Here is a 21,751-nt window from a genome sequence, read left to right as displayed (position 1 = left end):
AGTAGGATTTGTGTGAGTGTCATTTATGACTTGATAGTTGGTTTTTATCTGTACAGTAGTTTGTAATTTGGTAGTTGAGTTTTAATGTTGAGTTTGTGATTTGATAGCAGTGATATTAATAATATATTTATGTTTCCATTTTGTATTTGACTAGAAATTAATCAGCGCTATAGTTTGAGAAACTTTTTTTGTCTATAATTAAGTAAAATTATTTTGTAAAAATATATATTGGTATAAACATTACAAATTGTAGTGCATATTATTTTTTTGCTTAATTCTAACTGAGTTGAGGCATTGTCAAGATATATTTATTATTTGCAAGACCCAAAAGTCATCCTACAAATTAAGGATTACACATTTTCGGATAATTAAAAGGAAACAAATTTAAATGACAAAAAAAAAATAAATCCCGACAAAAATAGTGTCTAACCATGAGAAGACAAAAGGGTTTCTATTTCTTTGTAGGTTTCTCCCTTGCAATCTCATAATTAGGAATCCAATCCTTACTTGGAATCTATTTTGATTTTGCCAACTAATTTCTGTCTTTCTTGCAAATCATCTTCTTCTATATTGCTGTAATATTATTTTCCAATAAGAAACACTAACATATTTCTATACTATTATTTAAGTAGACATTTTAAAAAATGAACATTGTTTTGTAGAATATTACATGAAATGAAATGTCACTATAAAAAAGAACAAACAAAAAAAATCATTAAGCGTATCATCGTCCAAATATTTATATGATCCGAAAGTAAAAGACGCGGATCTTTTGATCCGGATTTTTGGAGACACGGATCTTGCTTATGACCCGTTTGCTGATCCATTAAAAAAATGGGTGAATTGCAGAAATAATAGTTTGGTTTCTGACAATTAGGCGAATCCTAAAAACTCCTTGCTCCCTTATCATAAACATTGCTTTTTGCTGACACGACAATGATGTTGCTTTTTAAAGTTTAAGACGCTACTATCAACTTTGGAACGATAGCAGTGTCTACTTTTGGGATAATAAAAGTAATTTAAAGTCGACTTTGGAATGATAGCAGTGTTAATTTTGGAATGATAGCAGTGTCTACAATTTATACATAAATAGACGAATATTAAAAGTCGATTGCGTACTTGTTCCCGAGCTTCTTCGGTATTTGGATCGGTTCGGCCAGCATTATCATCGATAACCTGAACAGTCAAAAATAAACAAAAGACATAGGCAATTACATATATGAATTACATAGACAACTATTAGTAGATGGATACAAAACCTGTCCTTTATCTAACTCGGAATTCGGGTCTGATTGTCTGCACCTCCATTATCGTCGATTGTCTAAGTAGTAACAGTATATAAATCAAAATAATCATTTACAAAATAGACGGCTACAAATAGATAAATACAAACTTGGTTGTTAGCGGATTTGAAATTCGAAAATGGGAGGTCTAACATATCCTCGGTTGCCTGAACAGTATCACTAGACTAATAAAAAACGATTATAAAATAGATGGGTACTATTAGATGTATATGAACCTGAACTTAAGCGAATTCAGAATTTGGATCTGGAAAAGCTAACATATTCTCGGTTGCCTAAACAATATCACTAGAGGAATGAAAAAACTATTATAAAATATATGACTATTAATAGATGAATACGAACTTGAACTTAGCAGACTTGGAATTCAGATCTGGGAGGTCTGAAATATCCTCGGTTGCCTGAACAGTTACAGTAGATGGATACAAAAAAGGTGACTATAAAATGTTTGACTATATATACTTATACAAGTACAAACCTGATCTTTAACAGACTCTGAATTCGGGTATGCTATGTTAGTGTTTCTTCGCTAGGCTACTATGAACAGTATAATAGGGGTATTTCTGACTTTTTTTATCTTGTTGTCGATTGTTTTTTATTTAAAATCCGAGTACATAACGCTAGGCATCTTAATAGAAAGTAATACTAAGTAGTTAGATACAAAAATTTCAACTACAATTAATAAGTATATAGCAATTAATATACAGATAAAATTGTACGCTACAAATGCGAAACAAAATGTTCATAATTAAATAGTAGTTGACTACAAAAAAAGGTTCATAACAAGAATACATAACATAGTCATCTACACATAGGTAGTTTACTATGGCAGATAACTAAGGTGCAAGAACATTTCCTCACAATTTGGTAATGAGTGAACAGGTAGCAATGCTCACAACACTTCAAGTGGTGTTTCCAACCGCATTCGGGGAATGAACGGTCTAACAGCTGAAGTCCGCAGATTCTCTCTCTACTCTTACAAAGACATCGATCAATACATCTGAAGCTGGAGAGATACATTGTTTGCCATTCTGTATATACTAATAAAGTAGACAACTATTAGTAGACAAATATAAGACAACTTTTAGCAGAAAACAAAGATAACGTAGACAACTATTAAAGTAGACTACTATTAAGCGATCTGAACAAAGATAAAGTAGACAACTATTAATAGAAAACAACTAACATCTAAGTTGACCGCAATAAATTTAGAAGCACATGATTCAACGATACACGTAGAGGTTCAATAGGGGATGCATCTGTAGCTAGAGGAATGTTGGCCATTCTGAAAACGAAACGAGAGGTAGACAACTATTAATAGAAAAATAGGTACACAGAGATTTGACAAAAAGTAAACAACTATTAATAGTCAAAATTTTAACATATTTCTTGGGTCTGATTTATGCCGAAATTGAATAGAACTTCTGTAACATAAAGTGGACGGGTATAAAACTAACTCGAAATGGAAGGTTTAACACTACTATAGAGCAAATATATGTGAAAACGTAAATCTGATAAACAAAAGTGGCATTTAGATCTAAGGGACCTGAAGAAAAACTTTGTAGATGCGAAACACGAATAAGAAACAATGTACAAAGAATAACGAATCGAAGATGTGGAGAAAACCTGTCCAGAAAGTGAGCTTGGGGTGGAAAAGCTATAAATAGAGAGTGCGAGGGGTTTCGTCGCGGCAGCTTCTGAAATCGTCTCGGCGGTGAGGGATTTAGTCATGGTGTTTATGGATTTTGAAGTGGCGACGAAGATTTTGTCGGTGGTGGGAGATTTTTAACCACGGTGGGAGAGAAGAGAGGAATAAAAAGAGAAAGAAGATAAAGTTGGTGGTTTGAAATTTGAAATGGGAAAAAAAAGAAAAGTAAGTATCTAAAGCAATAAAATGAGGATGTCAGAAAGAAAATTTTTGAGTGTCATTGATTGAGAATGGATAATATTGCTTGTAATAGAGGATGTGATGCTGTATAATTTTTCATGTAATAAACTGATTATTTTAATGGTGCAAATTTGAACTCTGACTTATGTCCTTCCACCTAATAACCCTTAAAAAATCATGGATTATTTGCTGAAGTCATTTAACTTAACTTTTCCCAAATAATATAATAGCGATTATATAAATTAAACAGTTACCTTGAAATAGTCCCAAATGTATCATCGAAATCGTTGGAGTGCAATATATAATTAACATTAGAGTGTAACTGTTATATATGTTCTACTCTTTTATGGAATGAAAGAGTCAATTATTTATTCACAAGTAAGAATTACATCTTCGATCAATATATAAAAGTAAATCACATTCAATATATTGTAATATATTCTATTTTTTTATGGAACATTCACAGAAATTGGAATCGTATACTACCAATAATATTAAAATGATATCACATTAACCTTGGCTACCAAGATAATGTATTTTTTTGTTTTAAAAAAAAGTCCAATGTATTTTGTCTAATGACTACAAACCATTATAAATACTATTTTCCAAAGCATAAACGATAGGAACGATACCAACTACTTCTTACCTTCCAATCCATCAAAATTAAATTCCGATACCTACAAATGACTGCTTCTCTACCCATCTCCTATCTAGAGGAAGTGAAACCTTACCAAAACTGGCTGGCATGTCCAAGTTAAGGTCCTGCATCACTGCATGCATGGAAAGAATACTCTAAGATGACCGGAGAGACACTTGAATTGATTTTGGCTTATTGTATTATAACAATTATACGTACCTTATGCGAAAACAAAGAGACTCTTTGAGTTGCAGATCTCTTGTGTGAGTTCCAAAGTGAAAACAACCGTAAGGAGAACGAACCAAGAAGATTGCTATCAAATGAGAAAGAGAAAACGGGTAATTGAGTCTGATTCCAAAATTTCTATTCTTCTCATTTCCAGGATTCCTTAAACACAAAATTATGACCAACCGTAAAAAAATTCATAGAGTAACTGAATAGTTTCTACTGATAAAAGCCAACGACCGTCTCTACTCAATATTTGTCTTCTTTAAGAACACGAAGCAAAAAAAAAAGGTTTTGTGTTCCTCCCTGAATCGGCACTCTAAAGACTGGATCGGACAAGCTTGAACTCTGAAATACAAACGACTCAAAGGACAAGGAAGTGGATCGATGGGTCGACAAAGGCTTCAGAAGACCTTTGATTTTCCGGTTTGATTCTGAGGATATTACACACCTAAGAATCGGGTGTTTGAGAAATATGACACACTCACAAACTAAGATGTTCAAAAGAACAAATGATCTTACTTAGAAAAGTTTTTAGATAAAAGAAAGATGGTTTCTCAAATGAGATTACAAGAGAATATAAAGGAAAAGAAGAGAGTCTCGGCCAATCAATAAACATGTCTAGGAAATATAAGTATGAGCTGTCTAAGTTGATTTTCAAATATCTTCACACGCTCCTCTTCTCTTGGCTGGCTCCTTTGGGCTGAACTTATTGCGAAGGTGATCCAACCTTGCCTCATTAAAAACCCATCACTAGAAAACCCATTGGGACAAAACTAGTGGTGGGGAAAAAGAGTACAAGATTGGATCACAAGTCCACTAAGCGAGGACTTGGATCACAACCAAAGTATTTGTGATGAACTCTTTTCCCTCTTTAGCCAAATGTTGTGCTTGTCTTAGAACTCCTCCAACGGCCTCTTTAAACTTCTTAGTCCTTGATCTTGTCATGGGACCATTCGGAATTACTAAAGCCTCTTCTTGATCATGCTCTTGTTCCTCAGATACAAGCTCTCCTTCCTCAGGTTCTAGCTCTATGTTTCGAGTGCTCTCCATGATCATATCACTCTTTGAGTTGCACATCTCTTGTGTGAGTTCCAAAGTGAAAAAAACCGTAAGGAGAACGAACCAAGAAGATTGCTATCAAATGAGAAAGAGAAAACGGGTAATTGAGTTTTATTCCAAAATTTCTATTCTTATCATTTCCGGGATTCCTTAACACAAATTTATGACCAACCGTAAAAAAATTCATAGAGTTACTGATAGTTTCTATTGATAAAAGCCAACGACCGTCTCTACTCAATATTTGTCTTCTTTAAGAACACGAAGAAAAAAAAAAGAAGGTTTTTAAGCTGAATTATGACTAACTAACCCAAATCCTCAAATAAGAAATGATTTTTTTTTTCTAGGGATAGAAAATCAGAAAACAAATGAACATATAAATGGAAAACAAAATATTTGACAACTTTGAAGAAGGAGAGGGAAAGCCGCATGCCTAGAGAAGAAGAAGATGACTTGCAAGAAAGAGCGAAATCACTAGATAAGTCGAATTAGACTCAAACTAAGAATTAGATAATAATATAGAGATATTACATTTTTATTATCTATATTCACAAAAAACATGTTTAACATGAAGAGTGATTCTATTTAAAACGAAAAAGTTGATCAAAAAATTAAGTAGATACCAAAAGATGATCCAAAATTAGTTTGGTCCTGCCACATCATTTTTTTTCTCTGTATTACCCCTACTCCTCATAACGTCAACTTCACTTGATCCTACAAAGAAAAAAGGGAATTAGCTCTGCACAGATATAACATGGATAATGATCCCATCGTTTGACACAGGATTTGATGTATCCAAGTGTTGTGTGGTAGATAATGAAGTTAGGCATCGGTAAATGACATAACGGTTCAAGTAATATTGTTATTGTTTGCTAACTTTAATGTATATAAATCTGATAACTACATATGAAAACTATTACTAACTTTATCCTATGCCGATAACATAGATTCCTTTCAAATAACAATTCATTAACAGATAACATTTACTCGTTAACACCACATTTTCATTTTATTCGAGTAAGATAAAAAACAATACACTAAACCCTAAACCCTAAAACCTAAATCCTCTTATTTAAACCCTAAATCCTAAACCATAAACAGTAAAATAATAAATCCTAAACCCTACAACGTAAACACTAAAGTACTAGACCCTAACCACTTAAACCTAAAATCTATATTTTAAATGGTAAACCCTAATACATTTACAATAAACCAAAAAAATTAATTAAAAAAATCAAAAATAATAAAAATAAGTATAATAAATTTCATATAAATTCAAAATATTTAGAAAAATATTAAACAAAAACTAATTGGTGTCATTCAAATGATTTTAAAATCGTCGATAGAGAGATTCCCGTTGGTCTTTTCGATCATTTATTTCATTTTCTGATGCCTTCAATGCATTCTCGAACCTGACTTACAAAAATGCTGCAGAATACAACATAGTAAAATTCTAATAATCAATATGTATTACTAACTAATATAATCCTAAATTAACAACCTCTCCAACGGAGCCAGTTCATCACAGTTTAGGAGGATGTATGTATGTGCACTGTGATAGTCTTTTTCATTGGACCAACAAGTTTCCATCAGTTTTCCACTAAGACGTCTGACCGGTGAGAAAATGTTTGGTACACCTTCTACTGCATAAGTTTGTCCCACACCCCCCATCATCATAATGTCGTTGAGCTCATTTTCGTGTACGAACTTTTGGAGCAAAAGAGTACGATGTGAAATGCGACGTTTTATCTGTCAAACTTCCTGAAACGATAAAGCCTTCAACTTTGGCTAGGTTTTTGGCCTTTCCTGTTAAATGTTTCATGAATTGCTCAAACGGATATATCCACCTAAACTGAACTGGTCCACCTAGTTATGCTTCGTGAGGGAGATGAATAGGTAGATGTTCCATAACATCAAAAATAGCGTGTGGGAAGATCTTCTCTAAATTAGCAATATAGGAATATTTGCAGCCAGCTGTGCAACTACATCTTCTGATAACGTCCAAGTGCTTCAGAGGACTAAGATCACGGAAAAATGCTCCAATGCCTACAAGTACTTCATGGACATTTTCTGGTAGGAGTTCAGCAAATTCGAAAGGAAGTAACCGTTGCATAAACACATGGCAGTCATGACTCTTCATCCCTGAAAATTTTTGGCCTTTCTCAACAGATTTATCAAGATTAAATACATACCCATCATGGAATTTCACGGCAGATGAAATCAAATTGAACAATGATAACACCTGATTTTGACCACTTTTATTGATCACTTTCAATGTCTTATGCAGGTGTTTTCATTCAGTTTTAAAGGTTTTTAAGTGATTTCCATGTTTTAGAGTCTCAAAATATTTTTCAGAATATTTTGACAAAAGAAATGCATTTGGAAGCAAAAAGCACAACTTTGGATAAATTCGGACCGTCAGAAGTTTGGAAACAAATGTAGTCCTTCCCACCGTATGATCATCCCCGAATTTGAACACAAGATAGAGGAGACAACCAGATTTCCAATGAAAGAGGAATCAAAGCAATCGAACGGTTAGATCTACAGATATGGTCGATGCAGTGAAGGAAAATCATCACAGTCAGAAGCTTATCCGCAGCCAAAACATCATTCACCAGGGATGCGACATTGTAGACCGTGGGGGAGCTTATTTCCGAGCCTCAGAAGTCCATTTTAAATCCCAAGTCATTCCTGTCATTATTCCTGCAAGCCATAGGCGTTCCCGAGGTCTCAAGACACTATATAACCTCTTTTAAGTCATTTAGAAGGGTTTGCCACATTTTGCCAGAAACCCTAGAGAGAGAGACTCGCCGTGAAGAGGAGCCACCGAGAGGGGCACCATCGGCTCTACTGCTTCATTCTGTTCTTCGTTTCTAACCTTTATCTATTTCAATTCTCTGCAATCTAAAAACTTTTGTGATGTTAAACTCAACCATGTCTGAGTAATTTTCCTGTTGGGTTTTTAAGAGATTTTTCAAAGGAAATTTCATGTATTGATCATATGCTTTGTTCGATTTAGGGTTATTAATCTTTTAGGAGTCATTCGTTCATTCTTGTTCCCTATGCTGTTTCTGTTGCTATCCGCTTAGAAATTGATCTCAGTAATTGGAGCCACGAGAGTGTTGTATCAAATTACCAGACCTAGAAGTGATCGCGCGAAGTCGCTTTAGGAGGCGAAAGCTACCTATAGAGAATCACGAGCGTGGATGAATTCTGTTTTTAATGGAAGTTCGGCACTATTTCTGGGATGAACCTTTTCTCTATCGGAGATGTGTAGATGGTTTATTCAGAAGGTGCATCGCCGAAGAAGAAATGGAAGGAACACTGTTTGGATGCCATAGTTCAGCATATGCAGGACATTTCGATACCTACAAAACAGTTTCCAAAGTTCTTCAAGCAGGATTTCGGTGGCCTACTATGTTTAAAGACACTCACGTCTACATCTCACACTGTTATTCGTGCCAATGAATTGGAAAAATCAGTAAGAGGAATGAGATGCCTCAAAACTTTATTCTCGAAGTCGAAATCTTTGATGTATGGGGGATTGATTTTATGGGACCTTTCCAAAATTCTTTTGGAAACAAATACATCTTAGTAGCGGTAGACTATGTCTCTAAATGGGTAGAAGAAATTGCCAGCCCTAATAATGATGCAAAAGTGGTTATAAAACTGTTTCAATCAATCATTTTCCCTCGCTTTGGAATTCCTCGGATTGTTATAAGCGATGGGGGATCCCATTTCATCAACAGAGTTTTCGAAAATCTGCTAAAAAAGAACAGGGTCACACATAAAATTGCATCTCCATATCACCCTCAAACAAGTGGAAAAGTGGAAATCTCTAACAGAGAGATCAAATAGATTTTGCAAAAGACAAATGGCGTAAATTGCAAGGATTGGTCTGAAAAACTCGACAATGCACTTTGGGCCTATCAGACAGCATACAAAACTCCTTTAGGGACCACACAGTTCAATCTTGTTTACGGAAAAGCATGTCACCTTCCTGTGGAGCTCGAGTACAAAGCACATTGGGCGATTAAGGAGATGAACATGAAATTTAAGGCAGTTGGAGAAAGAAGAATGCTTCAAATGCACGAGTTAGAAGAAATCCGCCATAACGCTTATGAAAATTCCAAGATATACAAGGAAAAGACGAAGGCGTATCACGACAAAAGGGTCATACCTCGGTCTTTTGCTCCAAATGACAGGGTTCTTCTTTTCAATTCGCGCCTTAAGCTTTTTCCAGGAAAGCTACGATCAAGATGGTCTGGAGCTTTCAGAGTAAAGGAAGTCAAACCATACGGAGCACTCATTCTTTGGGGTAAGAAGGGAGAAACATTTGTAGTTAATGGACAGCGTGTCAAACCATACCTCGCAGAAGAAGAAGGAAGAGAAGAAATGCTCTTGGCAGATCCACCAGGCTAAAGCATCATCAAAGTCAAGCTAATGAATTTAAGCAAGCGCTTAGTGGGAGGCAACCCTCTTGGTATTTTACTTATTCCCTTTGATTTGCATTTTCTATTTTGCTGCTTTGTTTTTGTCTTCTGTTATTTCAGGTTTTTAAGTGAAGAACGAATAAAAGATGAACAGAAATCACGAACCAGAAAACACATCAAGAGCCGCGGAATATCGCCAGGTAAGTACACCTAATCATTCCAAATTTCAATCCATCATTATCCCATCCTCTCAAAGATTTCTCACACTAGGGGCAGTGTGATTTAAGTCTGGAGGAGGATGTTCATCCCTTGGTAGCGAAATTTGGTTTGTTTTGAGTTTGTGTTCCATAAAAGATCTTTCAAAAAAATTTTTCAAAAGGTTTTCAAAACAGGAACACCGAAAAAAAAATGATGATGAGTAAGACCCATGTGTTTGTAAACTCTACTAGGAGGTAGCTAGAATACTCACACTATGAACTCCCACCAGAGGACTTCTATTCATGGAGATCTTTTCTGCCAAGATATACTAGCTCATTTCACTTGAACTTAATCTTGACATCTAATTTTCTCATCATTGGTTTTAGTAGGCATCATAATATACATCTAGGACATCTTCACCTTATCGTTATGACTCTTTGTTGTCCAAGATGGCCAGTTCATCTTTAGCTGGTATCACACTTTTTACCCTAACCTTTATGTTCGAACCTCATGCATTCTCCCTTTAGTTTGTATCGACAGATATGTGCAAAAACGCTTGAGAGAGAGGAATAACATAGTTTTCAGTCACTCAAGAGAAAGACTGAAGGAATTTGGGAAAGTGGAGCATCAAGAATATATCAAAACTTAATGGTTTCTCAAAAATCTCAATCACAAAAGTAAAAGTAAATTGCGTGCTCCCTAAGACTCTATATCAAAAGGCGGTTTCCTTTTTCAAAAAGAAAAATCGAAAAATGAGAAAAAAATGAAAAGAAAGGAAACCAAAAGCCTTAAGAGTCCAGGATAGTGGAAATTACTTGGATAAGGCTACAAGTATCCATTAGTGCATCATTGGTTTTAAAACCTGGACAAAAATCTAAGTCTGCGGGAGTTATGGAGAGACCTTGAAGGAACGAGATCAGAAATCTTAAGACAAGAGGAATGTGACTGGAAACCATGAATATCAACATCTCCATCCTCTCTTGCTGTTTTGCATAATATCTTGTCTCTCCAGAAAAAGGTAACCCTAAAACACTAAGAACCTCAACCCTAAAAAGCCATTTTGAATACCTAGCCTTGATTGCTTTACTAAAGTCCTTTTGATGAAAACCACTTGAACCTTTGAATGAATGTTAAGAGCTAGTCGACTGGAAGATAGGTTTAAGTGTCTAGACTTTCGCATGACGGATCAACAGACTAGTTATGCCAGTATTTTGGTGAGAATTTTCTAGACTATACCTGACTTGAGCATAATGATTGATTTTAGTTTAGAAGCATGGTCACTAAGATACTGTTTAGTTCCTGCGTTTTTCAAACCTCTTTCCTAAATACATTTTTGTTTGGGGTTAAACAAAGGTCTAAGTCTAAGGGAGTTGATAACACCTGATTTTGACCACTTTTATGGATCACTTTTAATGTCTTATGCAGGTGTTTTCACTCAGTATTTAAGGTTTTTTTTTTTTTTTTTCACTACCCAATTAATACATCACATTTGGCTAGTCGTAGAGATGATCCGGGGTTCATCCTTGACCGGCTCGTTATGATTGATTTGGGAGAAAATACATCCTCTAGCACAGGCTCCTTTTGCAAGACTATCCGCCCGGACATTTAAAGTTCTCGGGATATAGGATAAGGTGCACTCGGCAAAGCTCTCTCGAAGGATCCGGAAGGCTTCCAACTCTGTCATAAGGATGGCCAATCTGCTGGAGATTCCGTCATTCACACCAAGTCCGAGCAATCAGTCTGGAAATTCACCGAAAATATCTGTCCATCTCTCAAGCACGACATAGCCCAAAGAAGGCAGTCCATCTCAGCATGAAGAGCCGAGAGGCTTCTGTGACATCCTTGTAGGCCAGAAATCTCTAATCCCCTATCATCCTCTAATCACCACCCAAGGCCGCTAACCGGTCTGTGATCGATCCATGAAGCATCAATCTGGCATATCGGGATTTGCAGGTCCCCGGTTAGGGGTATCAGGGGCTGAGAGGGGCCTATCGTCCCAGCGATAGGGTCGACGTCATCTTCCGGCAGATTCGCAATCCTCCAAATTTCCGCTTCCACCTTGGCGTGAATCCAAGTATCTTCGGGGGAGGAGTCTTTCCCCTTGAAGATTTTGTCATTCCTTGCTTTCCAGATAAACCATAGGATCCAAGGATATACATCCTTCTGGGGATCTGTCATGCCCAACTCCTTTGTTTTCCAAAAGAGAAAGCTCAAATTTTAATAAATAGAAGTGCTCGGGAAAAAACCCAGAAGGGACGGAAAGTCCGATAACGCCCAGACTTGTAATGCCGGGGGACATAAAACAATAGAGGGTTTATAGACTCTTCAGGATCCCCACACCGGGGGCAGCGCTTATCAGACCCCATATGCTGGTAAGTGAGGTTCTGGCAGGTTGCGACACACCCTGATAGAGATTGCCACATAAAGTGTTTCATCTTTCCAGGTGTACGGACTTTCCATACATGTCTTTGGAGGGCCGTGATACTTGGCCCGCTCCTTGCTCCCGCATCTCGATCTAACTTAGTCCTTCTAATCAGGTCATATCCCGACTTAACCGTGTAAAGTCCTGATTTGGAATGGTTCCAGGCGTATCCATCTAAGGTCCGGGTACGGCTAGGTCTCAACCCAAGGATGAGGGAGACGTCCTCGGGTTGGAAAAACTCTCTCAAGAGGGGGACATCCCATTGTTTCGTGTCTTGACGGATAAAAGAGTATACTAATAATCCTGGATCTCGATATCCGATCTGTGGGGTGGCGCTTGCCGGTCGAGCCCTAAGATCAAGGATCCACGGTTCACTCCAAACTCTTGTGTTAAGACCTGAGCCAATCGTCTTCCTCAGGCCCATCTTCAAGAAAGGCTTAGCAGCCATGATACTCCGCCACCCATAAGATGGAGAATAGACATTCCGGTCCTCTAAGGGATCAGTCTGTCTATAATATCTGCCTCTCAGAACCCGAGCTAAGAGGGATAAAGGATACTGAATAAGTCGTCATAGCTGTTTAGCTAGAATGGCTAAATTAAAATCTTGTAAGTCTCTAAATCCAAGTCCTCCCATATCTTGGGGGATGCAAATCTTATCCCAGGCAATCCAGTGGATTCCGGAACTATTCTGCTTGGAGCTCCTTGGGGTAAGAAGAAGCATGACATGACATACGTGGGAACAGCCTGAGCGACTGATTTGATTTGAATTTCTTTTCCACCTTTGGAAAGAAGTCTTGCAGACCAATTATTGACTCGGTTACTCAGCCGATCCTGAACATATGCGAAAACTTTCCTCTTTGATCCGCAGATCTGTTCTGGGAGGCCCAGTTACATGCCCATGCTGCCCTCAGGAGATATTCCAACAGCATTTTTGATAGCCATCTTTAAATTCTGGTACTCTATTCCCAAAAATGATGGATGATTTGCCTAAGTTTAGTTGTTGGCCTGAGGCTGATCCATATGTATTAATAATCCCAAAAATCTCAGAACCCTCCTGGACGTTCTTTTTACAGAAGAACATGCTATCATCGGCAAAAAGCAAATGTGAAACTGGAGGGCTTGCTTGGGTTACTTTTAACCCATAAATGCGTTTTTCCTCCTCTGCCCCGTTAAGGAGGGAGATAAGAGCCTCAGTACACATGATAAAAAGGAATGGGGATAAGGGGTCTCCTTGTCGAAGTCCTCGCGTCGGGATGATTTTTCCTTTTGGTTCTCCGTTAATCAGGACTTGGTACGAAACAGAGGAGATGCAGAACATTATAAGTCTCACCCATCTCTCGAAAAACCCAAGTTTAAGCATAAGATCTTCGAGGAAACCCCATTCTACCCGGTCGTAAGCCTGGCTCATGTCTGTCTTGATGGCCATGAAGCTCTCTCTAGAGATAGAATTTGTGCGAAGGGCGTGAAAATTTTCTTGTGCCAGCAGTATATTGTCTGTGATCAAACGTCTAGCCACAAAGGCTGATTGTGTTTCCGAGATCAGGTTTGGTAAGGTCCTCTTGAGTCTTTTGCAAGGAAGCTTAGAGATAATCTTGTAGCTTACATTGCAGAAACTAATCTGGCGAAATTCCGTCATTGCTCTCGGTTTTTCCTTCTTTGGGATAAGGCAAATGTTCGTCTGGTTAAGTCTAGGATCAAAAATTCCCGAAATAAAAAAGTCTTTCACCAATTTAACTATGTCATGGCGGAACTCCAACCAGAATTTTTGAAAAAATTTACTCGTCATCCCATCTGGGCCATCTTTATCCGGGTTAATATCAAAGAGGGCTTCCTTAATTTCTGCTTCTGAGGGATCCTTTTGCAGGAGTTGGTTGGAAGAATCAGTAACTTTCTCGGTAATATACCGGAGTGCGTTTCCGGGGTCTGTGCACTGCGATGAGGTAAACAGATCCTGAAAATATTGTGAGGCCACCCTTTCAATGCCTTTCGCGGTGTCCACCCAATTTCCATTATGATCTTTCAAGGCGATGATACGGTTCCGGCTTCTCCTTTGTTTAGTAATGGCATGGAAAATTTTTGTGTTTTTATCCCCTTCCTTGTGCCATCTTTCACGGCTCTTTTGTTGCCAGAAGATTTCATCTTCCCGCAACGCTGCGCATAATTTCCTTCTGATCTCTTTTATTTCTTCTGTTGATGTATCCTCATCATCCTGAGCTTTATCTAATTGGTTTTTTAGATCTTCAATCATCTTCTCCGAATTATTTGGGAGAGATTTCTTCCACTAGGAGATACTCTTCCGACAGTCGACTATTTTTTGATGGAAAACTCGACGTGAGCTTCAATCAAAAGAGCCCCATCCGGAGATCACCACCTCTCTGAAGCCCGGCTTTCCAAGCCATCTTTTATCGAACCTAAAAGTTTTATTCCGCTGTTGATTGTCCACTCCTATCATAGCTAGAACCGGTCGGTGATCCAAACCCCATAGTTTTAGGTACTCCACTGATGTGTGGGAAAATCTGGATTGCCATTCTTCATTTCCAAGGGCTCTATCAAGTCGGCACTTGACTTTACCCGACCGTCTCTTTCCTACCCATGAGAATGAATTTCCTTTAAATGGGAATTCTAGCATGCCACAATTATCCAGCATATTTCGAAAGGGGATGAATGTATATTCAAGTCTTCTTCGTCCTCCTCGTTTTTCATGGTTTCCTGTAATTTCATTAAAATCCCCAATCATAAACCAAACCTTTTTACGAGAAAGACTCATCCGGGTGAGGCGTTCCCAAACAATTTCTCGATTTTTTACAATCGGATCTCCGTAGACGAAAGTCATAAAAATTTTATGCCCGTCTAGAGTTGTTTCTATGTCAATCAAGTGCTCATCCGAATAAGAAATAGAAACCGCAGGCTCATCCATATAAAAAAGTGCTAGACCGCCGCTTCGACCTCTCGGTTCAACGGTACAAACATGGTCATAGCCAAAATACACTTGCATATCTTGCAGAAAAAATGATTGTTTTTAGTTTCTGATATAAATAAAAGCCGAGGTGAAAAACATTGGTGCAATTCTTCTAGGTGGTCCTTTGTCAGGTCGGCACCCGCGTCCTGACAATTCCATCCGATCACGTTCATTTCAGGCAGTTCGCTGGTTTTTGGGCGCCTCCCAAACCAGAAGATGATGCTGCTTTTGCCTTATGGGCCTTGGATTTTTTCTTACCTTTGGGCTTTTCATTCTTTTCATCATGTAGACTTGGGCCTGGGCCAGAATTCGAACCCTTTCCTTTTCCCTTGGGTTTTGGAGAAATTCGGCCCTTCACAAAACTCCTTTTTTTCAGCGATATTCCTAGGGCCGCCGGCGATTTTGGAATTTTTTTCCCGACGTTCTTGCCCAGCTTTCCGAGAGTTGGAATTGACTCTGGTCCTTCATCCGATTTTTGAGGGCTTCTCCACCATGATGCTCTCGGTTTCGCAGGCGCTTCATCCTCACGCCCGCTGATAACACCGTATTTTGACCACTTTTATGGATCGTTTTGAAATACTTTTTCTATATTTATAATTGCTTTTAAGTACCTTTATTAGGTTTTTCTAGTATTTGTAGTTTCAAGACTCTTTTCAGGTAACTTTGGGAAAAGCTTAACAAAATGGATAGAAAACCAGATTTCAGCTCAGAGTCAAACCGTCAGAAGTTCACCCCCGATTGAAGGCCTTCTCACCGTCTGATCCAGCTCAAATTTGGAGATCTTAAAGATGGAAGTACCAGCTTTCCAGCACACTTTACAGCTTGGCAATCCAACGGTTCAATCAAAAGATACGCGAAGAGCAAGATGTCTCGTAAACCAGCCGGCAAGCGTTTCCACCCGCGGCCAACAGGCCATTCCCCGCGGTCACAACCACCAACCGCGGCCAGCCACCCATTCCCCGCGGTCACAACCATCCCAAACGCGGTCAGCTAACTCCGACTTTGAAGGCCCATTTCTGAAGCCCGTATCATTTTCCCAGCCTTAATTCCGGAACCCTAGAAACACCAGAGAGTATTGGAGACTATAAATACATGTCATTTAGGTCGTTTTTAAGAAGAGAAGGACAAGAGACGAAATACTTTACAGAAATTTTAGTTTAAACTTTGTTTTTAGGTTTTAGGGAGAGAGAGATCTATCTCTTGAACCCTTGTTCTTTCTTTTTCAACTTTGGTTTCTGTACTACTTTTTAATACTATGTTTTTGATTTCGTTTATTATGTCTGAGTAGTTTTATTGTTGGGTCTAAGGGATTTTCGATGGGGATATATATGTTCGGTGAGGATTTCTTTGGCTATTGAGCCGAATCTTAGAACTTTTTCTTTTGAATTCGTTTTTACTGCATGAGAGTAGCGTCATGAACTACAATCTGATCCAGATGCTTGGTGACACGAAAGTGTTCATCCGGTGTCAGATATAGTTTGGGAGAGCAAAACAAACATAGGAGTGGAAACCTACCTATGGGCGATTTGTGAATGCTGACGAGTCTTAAACATAATGCACCTCTTCTTTTCCAGGGCCAGAGTGGAAACCTACTGGTCACGGTTGAGAGAGATAGTTGTCTATGATCACGACAGTGGCGTATTCATACGTCCGTGACTCCAGTTCGAAAAGTTTAAGCTAAGATCTTATCAAATTTACTCTCTAGCAATGTTTTGAATCGTTCATACCCCTGAGAAAACTTCCCTGAACCCCAGCACCTCTTTTCTTATAGATTTACACCGATTTTCATTCAAGCTTTAATCTATTTTCTTTACTCTTTCAATCGATTTTCACTTAGCAATTAGGTCTAGCCGTTTTTCTCGTTTTTACCCGTTTTCGTTAAGTTTAGTTATTAGGTCATTTTAATTTCCGTATTTTCTCTTTAGGACTCATTTTTACGTTTTAAACACACCACCCAAATCCTCACAAAACTCGCCTGGTTCTAGACTTCCTTACTTTATATTTCTTTCGAAGGCTTTTGCAGGAGAGATCCTCCTTCCTTGTGGATTCGATCCCTTAGTACTACAATTGATCCGCTGTGCACTTGCGGCTAATGATTTCATTTAGGGTAAACTTGACACCCTCACACGACACACATCAAGTTTTTGGCGCCGTTGCCGGGGAAGGCACGCGTTTTCTTTTCCGCAAAACCCTAAGAAAGGTTGGTAAATCGACTCTAGAACCCCTTTTTCTGCATATTTCCATTTTTCGGTTATTTTGTTTCCATTTCAGAAGATATGGATCTTATAAATCGAAATCCATACTATGAGGAAGGTTTTTACAACACTCCTCAAGCCACCAGACGCAGAGAAGAACACCAAGCCCGAGATCTTAGCTACATGGATCGATACAGCCAGCCAAATCATCCATAGCACCGGCGCAGAGAGCCTGTTCGACGCCGGGAAAATCCTTATGGTCCTCCTCCGACCTACTTCGAGCCACACGCCTATAATCCTACACCGCAGAACCTTAATCAGCAAGAGGACAACTTGAGGATCAGCAGACGTTTGGGACGCCTCAAAAGAATGATAAACCAGTTCCTTGATCAGCAGATTCTTATCGAAAACACCCTGCTCAAGAGAATTGATTCAATCTCTGAAGAGTTCAACAGAAAATTCGATGATCTGGCCAATCATGTTCGAGTTCTGGAAGAACAAACACACAAGGACGCACAAACACTAGCTGGGATGATCCACCAAGTCGCAATAGAGCAGACAAGACAAGGGTATGACATCATACAAAACTCAAGTGATATTGTCGAATTGAAGCAGGAGATCACAGAAGTCAGAGAATCCGCCTCCTGGTATAGAGAGAAGACAGATGAAGAGTTGCAGGAGATCGAGCACAGGCTGAACAAACTCGAGGTCAAGGCACGGGAGATTGATACAAGGATGGAACAGATGCCCAACATTGAGCAGATTGTGAGATTTTCTAAGAAATCTCCCAAAAATCCTGATGAAGATGCACAACAACGCCCTGGTGTGAGTTCATATGATGCTGGTCTACCAAATAAAGAAGCTGGAGAGGTTCGTATCAAGTATAAGAAGGAAGAAGCGAACTACGAGCAATTCGCATCCGGAGCCGCGGGTCCGACCATTCCGACCGCAGCCAAGGCTCCTTTTCCCGTGGTCGCGACGCCTGTGACCGCGGGAGTTGGTCGTTCAGATTCACCTCCAGGATTTGAAAGAAAAATAATACATCTGCTATCCCAACTTCAACCTCCAGCACCTAAAAAAGCAACTCAGGAAGAAGAAAACCAAGTTTCATATGAAGAAACGGATTGGCAGCAATCATTACCTTGTATGATGGCAAAGGAATGTGTTGAAGATTCAGCTGACTCTACAATCCAAGAAGACCCAATATGCAGCAAGATAAAGATGCCATACATCGATTCAATCATTGAATACGACGCTGCAGCTTTCTTTTGTGAATCCTATTCTGCGTTTGAAACACCAGCCAACACCTACAGAGAAAGGCAAGTTCGAATTCTCCATAAGTTCAAGACTACAGGTTAGTTTCTCATTTCTTGCTCTATTAGAGGAGAAATGTTTAAAAACATGCTTTGTGATTCTGGAGCTTGTCTTAACATGATGTCCAAGGCAATTGCTTTGTGACTTGGTATTAAACACCTGCGCAGGACTAGAGCAAAGATTAGTCTAGTTGATGATTCAAATGCAACGCCTCAAGGAATAGCTCATGAAATTCCTTTGAGAATAGAAGATTGCATAGTGCCTGTCGATTTCTACATTGTCGAAACGGAGACGCAACATATCCAATGATTCTTGGATGGTCTTTTCTAGCAACTTCCGGAGCTATAATGGACTGGCTAAACCGGAGGATTTCGTTTGCTAATATCGATAAAGATGTCTTCACAGAAGCTGTGCTATACAACAGCAAAGCAGGAAAACGTTCTGCAACAGAAGAATTTGAAGAAGAGCTTTGGAGTGACGAAGAACCTGCTAGGCAAAGCAAGGAGATGTCGAAAAAGACTTGTCTCAGGACAAGGTCTTCTTCATTAGACTAAGCCACGTCTAACACCAAAAGTCGAGCTAAACGACTTAAACAGAAGCGCTTAATGGGAGGCAACCCATTTAGGTATTGTTTTCTTTAGGATTTTTCTTTCTTTTTCTATTTATCTTTTTCTTTTTCTTAGTTTCAGGTGTTTCTTATAAAACAAAAAAGCCAAAAAAAAATCTAAAAACCCGAAAAAACCAAAAAGAAGGATGGTCCCTGACTGCTCGGCCCAGCAGGAACCAAGGAGAAGCAGGAACGGGCCGCGATATAAGCCCCCGCGGTCGCAGATGCTCTGACTGCAGGAAACGCATGATCGACCGCAGCCGTCTTTCTGACCGCGGCCGAGCACCACTTCACCGCGGTCGCGTGACCTCTGACCGCGGTGAATGGTCGTTGAGATCAAACCCGACCCCAAATTACCCCCTTCACCTCATTCCACCTCACCAATCCCCACTCCACCTCATTCATCACTTCCCACCACCTTCATCACCACCTATCACATTCCCAAACCTCTTCGAATGAATCCGGTCCATCACCACCAGCATCCCGGATCCAGGTAAATTCTCTTTGGCCTTACCAATTCGATTATCTATGCATTTTTCTCATCCAATCTCGACTTGTTTCACACTTAGGACAGTGTGATTTAAGTCTGGGGGAGGATTTCATCCCTTTCTAACCACTTTTCTTTCATGAGTCTTGCATTATCTACACTTTTTGCATTTTCCTTAAAGTTTTTCAAAATCGGTTTTTAAAACAAAATACGTTTTAAAGGGAATGGTGAACATGAATCAATGATAGTTGACTGTGTGCTTTTAGACTGTTCCTAGTGACATGCTCATTCATGATTTAGGACTAGACTAGGCAGTAGCTAAGCATTTTTGAAACGAAGTACCCCAGAGGAATTTGAATGATTTCTATTTAGATGAAGGAATACACTAGCTCTGATTTATTTGGACTTAATTTGGACTTAATTTTCTCATTGAGGCATTAGACCAGGGAAACGAATCATACATTCAGGACTCCTTTACCCTTTTTACCACTCTCTGTTGATCCTGAATGGCTAGTTCATCTTTAGCTAGTTCTCCACCTTAACCAATCCTCTTTCAAACCACATGCACTCTTGTTTTCTATTGTCTTATATGCAGATAAGTGCAAAAACGTTGGAGAGAAAGAGGAACGACGCAGTTTTCAGTCACCAAGGACAGAGACCTGCGATTTGCCGGAAAAGTTCCCGGAAGGATTCAACACAAGAGGAAGCTCAGTTTGCCTTAGAAAAATCTCAAATTTTGGTACAATCTCGTCCTCTAGTCTCTCTCTCTCTTTAAAAGGCTTTTCCTTCCCAAAAAAAAATAAAAAAATAAAAAAATAAGAAAAGAAAGGAAATAAAAGCCTTAGAGAGTCTAGAGAGGTCGAATTTTAAGTCCCAAGGCAACTGGAGTTCGATTTTATGGAGTTTTGGAGACCATTTTCTGATTCCCGGAAAGAATCTAAGTCTGGGGGAATAGGTGTTTACAACAAAGGAGGAAGAGTTATGCAACAACATTTGGCAAGAAGAAGTGACTGAAAATTGCGGTCATCAACAGGTCCTTATCTCTCTTGCGGTTTTGCATACTATCTTGCATCCTCCAGATTCATCAGGTAACCCGAAACACTTTAACTCCACCACTTAAACAGCCCTTCAATGCCAAACGCCGTCTACCCTAGATGATGTCTTTAATGAGAACTCACTATTGAACTTAATGTAGAGAGCTAGTTAACTGGAATCAAGATTTAGATTGTTTAAGTTTTGCATGACGGAAAAAGTGGACTAGTATCTTTTGTGTACTGGTGAGAATTTTCTAGACTAAGTTGTGGATTGATGCACGATCTTTGGTCCTAGTTTAGGAGTTCATGTCTCTGAGATTTGTGCATTCCCTATTTTTGTTTTCACTTAACCAGTTTAGACTTTTGCTTTGTTTGAGAACAAACAAAGGTTTAAGTATGGGGGAGTTGATAACACCGTATTTTGACCACTTTTATGGGAAATACTTTTTCTATGTTTTTAATTGCTTTTAAGTACTTTTATTACGTTTTTCTAGTATTTGTAGTTCCAAGACTCTTTTCAGGTAACTTTGGGAAAAGCTTAACAAAATGGATAGAAAACCAGATTTCAGTTCAGAGTCAAACCGTCAGAAGTTCACCCCCGATTGAAGGCCTTTTCACCGTCTGATCCAGCTCAAATTTGGAGATCTTAAAGATGGAAGTACCAGCTTTCCAGCACACTTTACAGCTTGGCAATCCAACGGTTCAATCAAAAGATACGCGAAGAGCAAGATGTATCGTAAACCAGCCGGCAAGCGTTTCCACCCGCAGCCAACAGGCCATTCCCCGCGGTCACAACCACCGCGACCAGCCACCCTTTCCCCGCGGTCACAACCATCCCGACCGCGGCCAACTAACTCCGACTTTGAAGGCCCATTTCTGAAGCCCGTATAATTTTCCTAGCCTCAATTCTGGAACCCTAGACACCAAAGAGTATTGGAGACTATAAATACATGTCATTTAGGTCATTTTTAAGAATAGAAGGAGAAGAGACG

At 39.0% G+C, this 21,751-nt stretch overlaps 1 protein-coding gene across 1 annotated transcript; it reads left to right on the top strand.

Moving 5' to 3' along the window:
• The first annotated feature begins 8,387 nt into the window (after positions 1–8,387).
• On the top strand, positions 8,388–9,532 carry LOC112087334. The gene is made up of 2 exons (XM_024157349.1): positions 8,388–8,591; positions 9,044–9,532. Exons 1-2 carry the CDS (start codon positions 8,388–8,390, stop codon positions 9,530–9,532), a joined length of 693 nt encoding a protein of 230 aa, XP_024013117.1.
• The last annotated feature ends 12,219 nt before the right edge of the window (positions 9,533–21,751 follow it).

The sequence above is a fragment of the Eutrema salsugineum genome, unplaced genomic scaffold (assembly GCF_000478725.1).
Source record: "Eutrema salsugineum unplaced genomic scaffold, Eutsalg1_0 scaffold_18, whole genome shotgun sequence".
NCBI classification, from domain to species: Eukaryota; Viridiplantae; Streptophyta; class Magnoliopsida; order Brassicales; family Brassicaceae; genus Eutrema; species Eutrema salsugineum.
The sequence above is the reverse complement of the archived record's forward strand: the minus strand, read 5'-3'. Positions and strand labels throughout refer to the sequence as shown.

What these genes read in the sequence shown, in the direction of transcription:
- LOC112087334 (XM_024157349.1), top strand. Translation starts at nt 8,388, where the DNA reads ATGGTTTATTCAGAAGGTGCATCGCCGAAGAAGAAATGGAAGGAACAC. An exon ending in CCAATGAATTGGAAAAATCA is followed by an intron (nt 8,592 to 9,043) that starts GTAAGAGGAATG and finishes TGGGCCTATCAG; the next exon opens with ACAGCATACAAAACTCCTTT.